The sequence below is a fragment of the Leucoraja erinacea genome, chromosome 18 (genome assembly GCF_028641065.1).
Source record: "Leucoraja erinacea ecotype New England chromosome 18, Leri_hhj_1, whole genome shotgun sequence".
Lineage (NCBI taxonomy): Eukaryota > Metazoa > Chordata > Chondrichthyes > Rajiformes > Rajidae > Leucoraja > Leucoraja erinaceus.
This window is the reverse complement of record NC_073394.1, coordinates 29,761,075-29,775,653: the sequence shown is the minus strand read 5'-3', so window position 1 is coordinate 29,775,653 and position 14,579 is coordinate 29,761,075. Positions and strand designations below refer to the sequence as shown.

Sequence of the window (14,579 nt, the reverse complement as noted above, 5' to 3'; positions counted from 1 at the left end):
TGTTTTAATGTTTCTAAAAGCTAGTAAACTATGTTCTCGCCATGTATTGTATCATAGACCTGTTTTAATGTTCCTAAAAGGCAGTAAACCAATTTCTTACCATGTATTTTATCACACGGGTGGTAGGCATCAAACCTGTGTTGGATAGCTTGGGGGTAGGTTGAGGGGTGGGGGCGGTGGGAGGACAACAGATGCTCTTTCTAAAATAAAAACACGTCAAAAATAGCAGGACACACATATCTGTGGGAAGGGAAACAAAATCACCGTTTAAAGGGCCTGCCTGTCCCACTTAGGCTATTTTTAGGCGACTGTCATAGTCATAGCAGGTCACCGATAAACCGGCGACTGGACTCCCCTTCAACATAAAATTTGAAATAGAATAATTTTACTTTAACAACAAAAACAAACCGAAGTCAGCACCAGCAACAACCTACGTCAACTGGCAACAATCTACATTAACCTGGCGACAACCTATGTCAACCTGGCGACTACTGCGACAGCACCTACGTCAGCAGAAGTCAAGCAATGCTCATTGGTGTCAAACCCACTGTCGCCGACTGTCTCCGAAAATTTTTCAACATGTTGAAAATCCAGCGGCGACCAGAAAGACGCTACAACTCTGGGCGACTGAGGAGACTACTCACGACCATACAGGCGACATACCTGGTGACCATGTAGCGACAGCCTAGTCGCCTGTAGTCGCCTAAAAATTGGCCCTTTGTCAGAATTCAGGATCTCCTATTTTTCAGTACTGATTTACTTCGATTTCCCCATTTTCAATCAAATGGAAGTCCTTCCAATGTAGTACTTTCAAGTGAAAAATATCAAAGACAATTGCAATGGAATGCTGTCTCATCATGCTTGAGCAAGGCATATAGTCAGTGATGTCCAACACATTTAAATGCCCAACGTTGCCTATTTCCTTCGCTCCATAGATGCTGCTGCTCCCGCTGAGTTTCTCCAGCATTTTTGTGTACCCCCAATTTAGTCATGTTGTGAATAGCCCAAAGAGGAAGTGGAAGATTAAAATTAGTGTTATTGTATTTGCCCATCATGAATAACCTGTGAAACAGCTTGTGTTTTGCCTGTCTCCACATCTCTGCCTCCCAATACTTTATTTGGAATCAATATTTCCTAAGAACATCATGCTACATCTTCATTGTTAGCAGAGACCTGGAGCACTGAGTGCAGTGCTGCTCATCACACTATAGGGATGATGAGACTGAGCTGGAGCACATGGGGTAAGATTCACCAAGATATTGAACTCAGCGGAAACTGGGTTTATTTTCTTGCAGTGAAGCTGGCTGAGGAATTCTTTGATAGACATGAAGGAGATAGGATCGATTGTAAAAATCCATTTAGTTGGTGAGGGTGTCGAGGGGGGGGGGGGGGGTGGGGTTGGAGGGGAGGGGAGGGGAGGGGGAGGGGGGGGGGGGGTTGGAGGGAGGGGGGGGGGGGGTGACATGGGTGACATGGACATGTTGGACCAAAGTCCCTGTTTCTGTGCTGTGTGTCTCTGTGGCTCTTTGTACAATTTTCTCCTTGTTTGTTATCTTGCAAACTGAGCTCTCTATGAATGGGACTCTCGAACATGAGATCACTAAAGCATTTTTAACACAATGCAAGAACATTTTTAATTTGGACATTTCAACCTCTTCCGCACACTCTTAATTATTGTCCTGCTCCTAATTTACACGTTTTGAGAACAATTAATAAGTTAACACGTTAGATCGTTAACATGTTGCAGGAAGATTTAATGCACACTTTGACACGGGCCATCTCCCTTCTTCAAACCTCATGCCAGTAGAAATTAGTGCCTTGACCGTCAACATCGATAAGCTTTAATGTAATTCAATTTAATCCATTCTCTGCAGTTAACATTCTATTTACTCATCTGACATTTGTTTTGTTTCTCAACCTTGTTCCATGTTAACATAATGTATTTGCTTTAACTATTTTTTATAACGCTAGTCCATACTGCATTGATGCTGAAACACTGATATTGGAAATGCTCTAAAGTAGTCATACATTTCATTACTTGATTACCAACTCTTACATACCCTCCGAGCAAAGATGAGCACTCCTACCTGTCCGGTCAGTTGTCTCCTCCATGCATTTTCCATTCTTACCTTGAATAGCATCTTCACCCTTGGTACAATGTAGCTTACTGGAAACACTGGATTTGACAATTTGAGATAATCAACATTTTTCACGTTTACTGCAAACATACCATCACCTACTGTTATCTGGACGACGCCTCTTCTCACGTACCACTTGCAAAGACGCTATTCCCTACTCAGTTCTGCTCCTAAAAATGTGTTCCCTTCTAGGACATCTGAGATATCCTCTTTAGTAAACATGGTTTCCCCCTGCTGTCATAGATGGATCAATCACCAACTCCTCCACTCTCCCATATTCCTCTCTCACTCCACCTTCCCCCAGTAGAACTAGGATAGAGCTCCCCTGGTCCCCACCTTTCACCCAGCCAGCCTCAACATCCAGCACAAGATTGTCCAACATTTCCGTCACCTCCAGCGTGAACCCACCATCAGTCACATCGCCCTTTCTCCAACACTTTCTGCCTTCTGCAGAGATCACTCCCTCCGCAGCTCCTCATTCCTTCCCACCCAAACCAACCCCTCCCCATGTACTTTCCCCTGTTACCACAGGAGATGTAACACCTATGTCTATACCTCCTTCCTCACCTCCATATAGGGATCCCAGCAGTCCTTCCAGGTGAGACAGGTTCACTTGCACCACCTCCTAACCTTATCTACTACATCCGTTGTTCCCGATATGGCCTCCAATACACCTGTGAGGCCAAGCATAGACTCGCTGACTGTTTCACTGAACTTGCGCTCAGTCTACCAAGGCTTACTGGATCTCCTGGTTGTTAACCACCTTTATTCCTCTTCCCATTCCCTTAATGATCTTTCTGGCCTGAGCCTTCTCCATTGCCAGAGTGAGATCACACGCAAACTGGAGGCACAGCACCTCATATTCCGCTTGGGTAATTTACAGGCCAATGGTTTGAACATTGAATTATCCAATTTTAGATAACCTCTCACACTGCCCGCCTCTTTCTCCACCCCCCAACCATGACCCACCATGGGCGCGCACCTATTTCTCCTGCAGCACCCACATTCCTTCCTCTGGCTTCACAATTCTCAACTCTAATCCTTCTTTTCACACTTTCTGTTTTAATCTCTGGCCTTTGTTCCAAACTTCTGCCTATCCAAAAAAAAACCTTGCCCGTGTTTACCTATTACCTGCCCCTCTTTGTTCTTCCTCTCCTTTCTCCCAGCTTTCTATCTTATCCCTTTTCAATCAGTCTGAAGAAGGGTCCGTACTCAAGATGTTACCTATCCGTGTTCTGCAGAGATGCTGCCTGACCCACTGAGTTACTCAAACACTTTGTGCCCTTTTTGTGAAACCAGCATCTGCTGTTCCTTGTTCAACATTTTTGTCAATTTTATTTCAGATATCCAGAATTTGACTATGTTTTGGTAATTTTGAAAGAACCTCCTTTTACAGTTTCTTCAGGCTGGCCTTTTGTTTCCCTTCAGCACCAGGTTTGACCTGAAATATTAGTGTTGTTTCTCTTCCAACGCGCACCCCAAACTGCTGAATTTTTACAACATTTACTGTATTAATTTCTTGAGTTTTCAGCTTTATTGCCTCTTCTGATACTCTGCATCCTCTTTTACATTATTTTCTGCCAAATCCTCATCGCAGTCTTAATACATTTATTTCGGACTATTCTCATTTCAGGTAAAATTTAGTCAATATGAAACATTAATGTTTTCACTGTCCACAGACACTGACTGACCAACTGAACATTTTTGTTTATTTCAGATATTCAGCATTAGCAACATTTTGCTTTTTTACTATTCTGTGCCTTTGTCAATTATTTCCAGTTGCACCCTACTCTCTGACTGTGTTTTACTTTCAGACAGAATCTATCCTCCACATGGAAGAATGCCTGCTATATTCTCCCCTGCATCAAGTTCAACGTATCTATCATGCCATTTCATGCTGTGCCTTGGTTTACAATGCCAAACATTTAAAAACCCTACTTTTGGCCTTTCTTTACTTCTGGAATTTCTTCAGCCAGCCACATGTTAAGGCCTACATTTCTTGGACTTTTATTAATATACATTTCCCACTTTGTTTTCTTCCCATTGATGGCTGATGTTTCAATCGACCTCGTCCAATGATCTCCACCTTCCTGTTTTTGAAACCCTCAAATTACATTTGCCACTTTTTAACATCTATCACTTTGACTTGGCAGAACTTTTTGTCCATTTACCGTGCTATGATGCAATTGAATGTTTTTCCACTTGACAGGTGCACTACCAATACAAGTAGTCAGTGTTCTAGGTTGAGTGCAATGCCAGTGTTACTTAGTGGTTGGTAACTTTAATCATCCTCCAAGACTGAGTTAGTTCCATGTTTGCCAGTGCTGGCATTGATTAAGTGAGAGGCACTACATGCCTTTCTTTGCATTCTTGAAGCTTGTAATTGTCAGAGAAATCAGACATAGAAACATAGAAAATAGGTGCAGGAGTAGGCCATTCGGCCCTTCGAGCCTGCACCAACATTCAATATGATCATGGCTGATCATCCAACTCAGTATCCCATACTAGCCTTCTCTCCATACCTCCTGATCCCTTTAGCCACAAGGGCCACATCTAACTCCCTCTTAAATATAGCCAATGAACTGGCCTCAACTACCTTCTGTGGCAGAGAATTCCACAGATTCACGACTCTCTGTGTAAAAAATGATTTTCTCATCTCGGTCCTAAAAGACTTCCCTCTTATCCTTAAACTGTGACCCCCCTCAATCTTCTAAATTCTGTCGTGTACAAGCCGAGTCTATCCAGTCTTTCTTCATATGAAAGTCCTGCCTTCCCAGGAATCAGTCTGGTGAACCTTCTATGGCAAGAATGTCTTTCCTCAGATTAGGAGACCAAAACTGTACGCAATACTCCAGGTGTGGTCTCACCAAGACCCTGTACAACTACAATAGAACCTCCCTGCCCTTATACTCAAATCATTTTGCTATGAATGCTAACATACCATTCGCTTTCTTTACTGCCTGCTGCACCTTCATGCCTACTTTCAATGACTGGTGTACCATGACACCCAGGTCTCGTTGCATCTCCCCTTTTCCTAATCGGCCACCATTCAGACAACATAGCTGCAGTGGTTGAGAACTTCAGGCACCACACACCCAGACTCCAACAACCTCCTCACCCCATCCCTCCCAAAGTCTAGACATACTTTAGTTTAGTTTTGTTTAGAGATAGAGTGCGAAACAGGCCCTTCAGCCCACCTACACACTAAGGACAATTTACAATTTTTACAACCAACTCGGTCACTGGCAGAACATACACATTCTGTACTCTGTACAGAACCCAGGTGTCTGGCACTGTAAAGCAGCAACTCTATCGCTGTGCCTCTGTGCCACCGTTGTACTTGAGAATGATGAATCAGAATAGAGAATCTTGAATGTGAGCCTGCATTCTAATCACTGTCAGCATTTACTGCAGGTGATCTTGTTCAGCTTTTCTGACGCATAGAAGCAAATTAGTTCAAAATATTCTTTCCAATTGATTCTTCATGAATGTAGAATTCTTGGGGTAAAATATTGCTGTGGATCTAATCCAAATTAAAGAGGGCTTTTATATATAAATAACGTTTTGGAGCAGTGTTTTAATATTTGGTGTACAGTGAAAATGTTGCTCCCTTCCTTCACATTGCTTGCGAGAGGCAGAGTGCAACAAGGCTTGCACAATGTTGCAGAGTTTCCTGCTCCTTTTGTGGATTATTTTAGGTCTACTTTAAATGCATCCACACATTAAACTTCAAAATACTAATCACCAAGCTTCTCTTCAATAGGTTAAGACATTTGAGATTCCAAAGGCATACTGGCAGGTTAAATAATCACTGTAAATTGTTGCTGGTGCAGATGGCTAGCAGTAGAATCAGTAAACTGCTGCTGGGTATGTGAGAGTGAATAGGTTATAAGGACATTTACAGGGGAATGAGACTGATGAGAATGGTCTGAGAACCTGCATGGACTTGATTGGTCATGTGGCACCTTAATAAAAGATGAGTAAAGCAATAGTCTCTTGAGCAATTGATTGTTTTGTCAACTAGAAATGACCATCTCATTGTATCTTCGTTTCTTTGAAGTGGCATTGTTAGTCTTTTTAAACTCTGATTTGCCATACAACCATTTAATGGGAACAGTGCTCTTTAATGTTGCTTTTGCTTAATGTACTGGGAAATGCAATCATATAGAATGAAAAGCTTTCAGTTTGGCAAGATTGCATTTTGGATATAACTATCAAACATAAAGAACTGAAAGTTCAGGTATTGATAGGTAATGTTTTTACTTCAAACATTGGGAAACCAAGCACTGAGAAAACTCGTATTAAATAGTGTAGGGTGTGATATCGGCAAAGCAATATGCGTTTTATGAAATGTAAAATTGCAAGCTGTCCCCCAAAATTTGCTAAGACCATGCATTTCTGTGCTATAGGCTCCAGTTACATTAACATAGAATTCTGATTTATTAGTCCAATTCTGAAGACGTAGCTTGTATTATATCGTTTGTCAAAGCACTGAAGTAAGAACCACAATAGAAAAGTACTATTATTGTGAGGGAATTGGATGCTGATGACATTTATAAATAAAATTGTAATAAAGTGCTGGTGTAAATCTAAATTACTTTATCTTCATCCCGTATGATTTGATAATAGATTGGAAAAAGTACGCAAGATAGATTAAAATATTTGTTGATGGCCTCTGCAGGGCACCAAATGAAGAGGATGCAGGAACTCTTCCTTCTGTTGATGATTCCCAGGAAGTGTGCACCACATCTTTCTCCACTTCCCCTCCCTCACAGGTAAGGGATAGAAAACACCCTTTGCCGCTTGTAATTGATTAAAGAAATGCTTCTTTTTAGATCAGATTTGGCAGGACCGAATAGTATAGATAATATTTGAATCGACCTTTCATGGATTCTTTTAGCAGTTCACATGGATTGGACACATAACCTTCCCATGTGACTGTGTGTGAGCCATGGTTAGTGCTTATAATTCACTTTTTAAATTTCAATGTCTAAAAATACTGTGTAAAATTATAACAGTACATCACTAAGAATAGAAGACCTTTATGCTGACCTGGCTACTTATGTCATTAAAGATTTGTATAAGACATGTTTGTGATTCAATAATATCTACCACATACAAATATAAAAATGTATGCCAGAAACTAAAATCAACACAGATGTAACCTATTGTACTGATCAGCAATATAACCTAATTGGAGTAATTTATCTTTTGCCCATTATTAAGATATTTGTATTCAGTATTTACTTTAATGTCATTTTAACTGAGTACTTACAAACACAGATGAAACGAAAAAATTGTTTCTCAATTGCACACTCAATTGCACACTTGCATTGCACACTCCAGAAGTAATCAATGATAATTTCAAACGGAATCACAACTTTTGTAATTTATTGGACAAAAGCTGCATCAACATAGGTTGCATCAACGGAGGATATAGGTGCTTGGCAGTTGCCTAGTCTGTGCAATGTCTCACCAATACAGAGGACACTACATGGAGTGCACCAAATGCAATAGACGTGGTTGGGGGAGGTGTATGCAAATCTCTGTCTGATCTGGAAGGACTGTTTAGGTCCTTGGAGGAGGTGTAGGAGGAGGTGTAGGGACAGGTGTTATATATCCTATGATTATAGGGGAAAGTGCATGGGGCGAGAGTGAGGGTGGGGGGGAAGGATAGTTAGGGAGCTATGGGCAAACCAACCTGTGACAGGGAGAGTGGTCCCTGCAGAAATTGGATATGTCAGCATGAAAGGAGGAGTAGGTGATGATAATTGTTCTGTTATTAATGGGGAAATGTAGAAAATGAAAAATCAAAATCGACCTACTTGCTGATGCTGGGAACATAATGCTGGATTGCTGGACAAAATTTTGTGGACAGGAATCCATCCTTAATATTAGTAAGGTACCTGTGACTGTCAGTGAAGAGAGAAAAGAGGCTGATGATAGGGATGGATGGTGTTTGGGGCATTGAGTCAGGTCGCCAATAGTAGGGCATGAGTTTGTGACTGGGAAAGATCATGAACTTTTGGGAAGGGCGGGAAATTTAAGATGAAGATAACACTGGGAAGATAACTAATTGTTTCATGAGACAGCTCTGGAAAAGAAACTGGTTAGTCAGGTTGAGGTCAATGTGGATTTTGTCTTTAAAGATATTAAGATTACCTGCTCTGAAAATAATTTGATCTTTACCTTGGTGCTGAAGAAGGTGCTAGAATCAGTTTTAGTCTTCAGAGAAAGAAGAAAAAATATAAAAATCGGAGCTCGTGCTCCTAATCATTATCCACTGAACTCCACTGCTTGAATAGAATAAAATTCAAAGTGCCCTTGGTGTTGGCAAATCCATTCCGGTCCGCACATGAGATGTGATCCTTTGAAAGATTGACACTTGTCACAGTTCAATGAGCATTCGAATCATTAATGAGAAGAGGAGCAGAGTTAATTTTGGAAGTTTAAAAGCCGGAAATTCGGCCTTGTCATCATTGGAGCTGAGGTAAGCAATTAGTCGAAGATTTGATCATTAAAAATTAATATGGAGTCGAATTGCAGTTGTATTCAGTACCAAATTGCTTCAATTGTGGGTTCATAACATTTTTCTTATTATCCTTTTTCAAATATTGTCACTTTTCTATCAAAGCTGAGTTTTTTGAAAGCTGCGTGAAAAGCTGCCCTTTTTTCTCTCTAAGTTCTATTTTTCTTTTCTCTTTTTTTCCTTCTCTTTTGTGTTTGTCTATGTTTGTATATAGTGTGTGTTTACTATTAGTAAAACACATTATCACACATCCAGGCCAGCGGTGATGGACACACTGAAGGTCCCCATGCTAGGTTTGACCTTTACGCAGCAAGTGAGTCTATACATCAACCAATTATGGTTTGTAAATGTGCAATGCCCAATGAATGAGCTCACATCAGGAGAAGGGTAAATGCTTTTTTTTACTGAGGGTGGCTGAATCCTAGGATGGGGCAAAGATAACATTGATTTATGAAGGGGAAATCATATTCGACAAATCTGTTGAATATGATTTGTACCTAGAAGAATCAATTCAACCCAGTAGATGTGATATTTAGGCTCTGAAAGTATTTTCAGTAAGGTGGTTATAGAATAAAATTAATGCCTATGGGATTGAGGTGAGATACCAACGTAGATGGAAGAATGATTAGTGAGGAGAAAATATAGAGTAGGAATAAAAACAAGATTTTAAGAATTGGTGCAGGAATCATGCTGTGGCCCAACTGTTCACCATTTTTATTAAATAATTTAAATTATACTATATCCAAGTTAGCCAATCATACAAAGCTGGGGGGAAGGGGGGTAATAATCTCTGTTGCACTAACATTCAGCAGGGATTTGATCATTTTATAATCTTGTAACACGAACTTTCAACCTTATTTAGGTTTTGACATAAAGGCAAACGTGTTTCTGAGGCAGGCATAGTCAGTCGATCTTTATCACTCGAAGAGCCTTTTATCCTAGCACACAGTTGCAATATGAACATGTCTTCTAAAAAAAGGAAACTCTCCTGTGACACTTATCACTGCTTGATTGTAATCGTTTTCTTTTAAAATTTACTACATCCGTGTAAAATAATTCCATAATTATGCATAAGATAACAATTGTCCCTCTTCATGTGCATGAGTTGATATATAATTATACTGCACAAAGGCAAACTTGAAGCACTGTACTACTAATTCCAGGCCATTATTCCATTACAGACTTTAATCTGAGTATGCCTGTTAATTTTGAAATGAAAAAACACTTCATGAACGTCGCAAAAACATATCAAAAGATGCAATTTGTGAATAATATAACATTTGTAAGTTCATTATGAGAAGTAAAGCCAAGCTGATAGATAATGGAATAGCAATTAAAGATTTTTTTAATCTATTTGCTTGAGCTAACTTGGATAATTTGACACATTTAGTTTCAATGGATAAATCATATGGTCCAGATGGACGCATTATAGTTGGTTGAGGGATTTAGGGAGGAATGTGAAAAAGACTGAGTCTTAATCTTCCAAACCTTTAGGTTACGATGGTGTGCAAGGAGTGGAAAAATGTTGATCAATAAAATAAGTATAGCCGAACTTACTAAGTACAAATCAGTAAGTTTGACCTTGCCAGTCAATTTTCAAGAAATAACGACCAAGGCCCAAATTAATGGTTATTGGATAAATATGGATTGAGCATGATCATAATCATAATTACTTTATTAGCCAAGTATGTTTTGCAACATATGAGGAATTTGATTTGCCATACAGTCGTACCAATAAAAAGCAACAAGGCACACAAAAAACATTTTAATATAAACATCCACCACAGTGACTCCTCCACATTCCTCACTGTGATGGAAGGCGGAAAAAAGTTCAATCTCTTCCCTTCTTGGTTCTCCCGCGGTTGGGGGCCTCGAGCCTTATATGGACAGGGCAATTTTGGCTCCCGTAGTCAGCCGCGGGCCCTCCATGTCGGGGCGATCAAGCTCCTGCATCGGGGGAATTCTCAGTTCTCCCGCACCGGGCGATCTACCCCTGGTCAGAGCTGGTTGAAATCTTCCGCGACTGGAGCTTCCTGACATCAGCCTCTTCCTGAGATTGCGAGCTCCTCAATGTTGAAATCCGCCGGCCGCGGTTGGAGCGTCGATCACAGGCAAGTGATCGCAGGCTCCGATGGTAAGTCCATGGCCACTCGGCGGGGCTCTAAGTCAGTCCCAAGCAAGGCCTCAAGCAGAGCAACCGGAGATACGATCCGGAAAACAATCGCATCTCCGGCAAGCTGATTGAAAAAAAGTTTCCCCTGACCCTCTCCCCCACCCCCACATAAAACAAACCAGAGAACATTAACACATAATTTTAAAACACTAAAAATAACAAAAATGACAAATATCAGTTGGTGAGGCTGCCATCGCTGACGGCGCCACCCGGTGGGAGAATTAAAGAAATCTAGCATTATCTTAGATAACTAGTTTGCAGCCAAATATATAGTTATTTGATGAGTAATTGAGAGTGTTGATGATGGAAATATGGTGAATTTCCAAAAGCTGATCTATAAAGTGCCATGTACTTGGCTTGTCATCAAGATTGAAGACCATGGAATACTATGGGCTGCAGTGGCATAATGGAAAATTAGCCATATAATAGGAAGCAGAGTAGTTGTGAAATTTATTTTTATAACTGGAGGGAAACGTACAGTTGTTATCAGGAATCAGCACTAAGATCATTGCTTTTCTTAATGCTACACTTGTCGCTTTACCTCCCCCCTTGACTCCATCCAAGGACCTAAGTAGTCTTTCCAGGTGAGACAGAGGTTCACTTGCACTTCCTCCAACCTCATCTATTGCATCTGCTGCTCTACGTGCCAACTGCTCTACATCGGTGAGACCAAGCGTAGGCTTGGCGATCGCTTCGCCCAATACCTCCGCTCAGTTCGCATTAACCAACCCGATCTCCCAGTGGTTCAGCACTTCAACTTCGCCTCCCATACCGAATCCGACCTTTCTGTCCTGGGCCTCCTCCATGGCCAGAGTAAGTCCCACCGCAAATTGGAGGAGCAGCACCTCATACTTCACTTGGGTATTTTACACCCCAGTGGTATGAACATTGACTTCTCCAATTTCAGGTAGTCCTTGCTTTCTCCCTCCTTCCCCTCCCCTTCCCAGCTCTCCCACAGATTGTCTCCGCCTCTTCCTTTCTTCTTCCAGCCCCCCCTCACCCCCACATCAGTCTGAAGAAGGGTCTCGACCCGAAACGTCACCTATTCCTTTGTTCCATACATGCTGCCTCACCCGCTGAGTTTCTCCAGCATTTTTTTCTATCTTTGCTTTTCTTAATAATATAGTTTGGTCTTGTACAGGGCATAATTACCAAGTGGAAAAGAAGTAAGAATTCCATTTAGTCAGCTTTTCTCTTATTATTTATTGGATCTGTAAAACAAAATTGTTTTCCTCTTCAGCGTTCCCATGGCATTGTACTCTGAATTGATTGTAGGATTGCCTGTTCACAAATCATTATGTCTGTGTAATATTTATTTCCCTTGGTATATTTCCCCTAGACTGTAGGATTTTAGGCTTGGTATCACATGAACTACTTTCTGAATTCTCACTCTTTTATTTTTGCTCTTTTCAACTTTGGTATATTTTCTGCTCAGTATTTAAAGACACAAAGGCCATGGATCCATTATACAGAACAATCTCTTACTACTTCCAGCATGTTAGATTAGTTTCCTGCATGTATGGTCAGTAGTAGTTTTGCATCTGGATTGATTATCAAATGTATCTTGCTTTAAGAAGATACTTGTGTAGGAAGGAAGTGGAGATGTTGGTTTAAACTGAAGATAGGCACAAAAAGCTGGAGTAACTCAGTAGGACTGGCAGCATCTGTGGAGAGGAATGGGCGACGTTTTGGGTCGATACCCATCAGAAATGTATTTTGTTTGCACATTTAGTATAGTTCTTGGTCAATAGACAATAGGTACAGGAGTAGGCCATTCGGCCTTTCGAGCCACCACCGCCGATATGTGCAAATCCGTGGTTCCAGTCAATCCTAAGAGCCAGATGGTCCACAAGCTTCTCTTTGACCACTATCATACTGAAGAATCCTTTGAGGCAGCACTGAAGTAGAGATCATTTTGATATTTCAACAAAATATATATTGATTTTTCGTACTACCTCAAACAGTAACAAACCACAATATTAAAGATTTTTTTCTCTCGGCTTACCTTCTGGCAATGTCCACAAAGGAGACTTGCAGTAGAAATTCATCCAACATATTGCACATCCCTAACCAGTGCTGTCTGAATGGAAGCACCAGAATTCACTGCTTTGTTGGCTTCAAGAAAATTGAAATTGCTCTTGCTTTAAATGATGGTGAAGTTTCTCCTCCTCCTCTTGGGGGTTGAGAGGACCTGTTTCTACTCCCAATCATTGGTCTTATCAGCCGCCTGGGGACTTGGTGTGGGATTGGCAGACCCTGACGAAGCAGCCAGGAAACCGGGTGGTTGGTTTGAGAGGGCCTCTGGGCTTTGGTATGGATAGATTGGAGGTGCCAAGTAGATTGGAGGTGCCAAAAACATCCTTTTCCAAGGTTTCTGTGTGAACCTTTATTATTAGTGAATGTTGTGTACACAACAGGCGCAGATTGGTATAAGACCTTATTTTGCAGTAAATGGAAGGCCTGTTCTCTTGTATGCTTCAGTGAATACGTTGACAGTAGTTTTGAGTTTGGACTCCAGACATACACAGATGTCGTCTATGTACTGCAACGCAGTGATTGAAATTGGAATGACCCTGATCCCGGAGTGGAGGTGAGATAGTTTAACGGTTTCCCTTTTGTCCTGTAGATTAGCTCCATTTGTTAAGAAGCATTTGGAAATACGATGCAGTATTTCGGCAAGGAAGACAAGAAAAGATTTGGGGCAATGTCACAACCTTGCTCAACAGTAATCTGCATTGGGTTTGTTGTATACCTGTTTAGATTATGACTTGCATGTAGTTATAAAATAGACATAAGATGGGGTGAACTTTTTGTTTAATTTACAAAGATGTCCTTTTTATTGGAAGAAATATATCTTTTAAAACGCTGTAATCAAGATGACTTGCTAGAGAGGGAGAAGCCTGGAGAGCAGGCTAACATATGACTTTGAGAGGAATTGAATCTTTTGGACAATCATAAAAAAAATCCTAATTTCTTCAGATCGATAAATAGATTTCTTGTTTATTTTTGATTGAGGACTATTTAGTAGAAATCTGGATGGATCATCTATCGAGAAGACTGATTTGTGCACCAGGTACAGATCGACAGTCAAACTTAAGTATAATGGGCACTCAAATGTGGGTCTCAACTGTTTTCTATAAGGTTCTTCACACTGATAAGGTGATTCCATAGTTTTGGAGAATCTGTTTATGTACCAGGTAGCATATGTCACAGGATTTCCTTGAAAGAAGTGCAAATTGCATCTATTTTTCTGCGTATACATTTCTGGTGCCTCCATCTGTTATGATATTGGTTAGTTCATAAAGTCAACCGTTACTACCTGAAGAGGAATTAAGTCTTGTTTAACAGCTGGTGGGAGAGTGATAGGGAAGAATGAAGTCTAATCACTGCACTAAGAATCTGTATATAACCATGAACAAATAATTTTTAGATTGGAATAGTAATGAAACTAAAATATCAAAATTCAGAATTTGTGTGGTTTGTAAACCTTGCATTGTAGTCTTGCTGTGTTGTCAATCCTTTGTTTCCTTCTTGTTCCTTGTGTGCTCACTCTAATTACAATTTAGATTCTGTCTCTGTTTTCTGTGCCTTTCTTCCATCTCCCAGCTCTACAGTTCCCGTCTTTCCTATCAGCCCTTTGCTACTCTCGGTGGTGGTTCAGCTGACTTCGCCTATTCCCCAGCAGCTTTAACTGCTGGTGTATCTGCTGCTCATCCTCATCAGGTAAACTCAAAATTTC

The 14,579-nt window shown here is 40.8% G+C and overlaps 1 protein-coding gene across 5 annotated transcripts in view; it reads left to right on the top strand.

The window, feature by feature from the left end:
* Window positions 1–14,579, top strand: part of atg13 (ATG13 autophagy related 13 homolog (S. cerevisiae)) — a 72,038-nt gene that overhangs the window by 37,142 nt on the left and 20,317 nt on the right. For 3 of the 5 annotated variants that reach the window (XM_055649707.1, XM_055649709.1, XM_055649708.1), the window contains 2 exons: window positions 6,820–6,913; window positions 14,447–14,563. In XM_055649707.1, coding sequence (XP_055505682.1) covers window positions 6,820–6,913; window positions 14,447–14,563 — 211 coding nt within the window. The remainder of the gene's footprint in view (window positions 1–6,819; window positions 6,914–14,446; window positions 14,564–14,579) is intronic. The other 2 variants (XM_055649711.1, XM_055649710.1) reach the window with 1 other exon arrangement.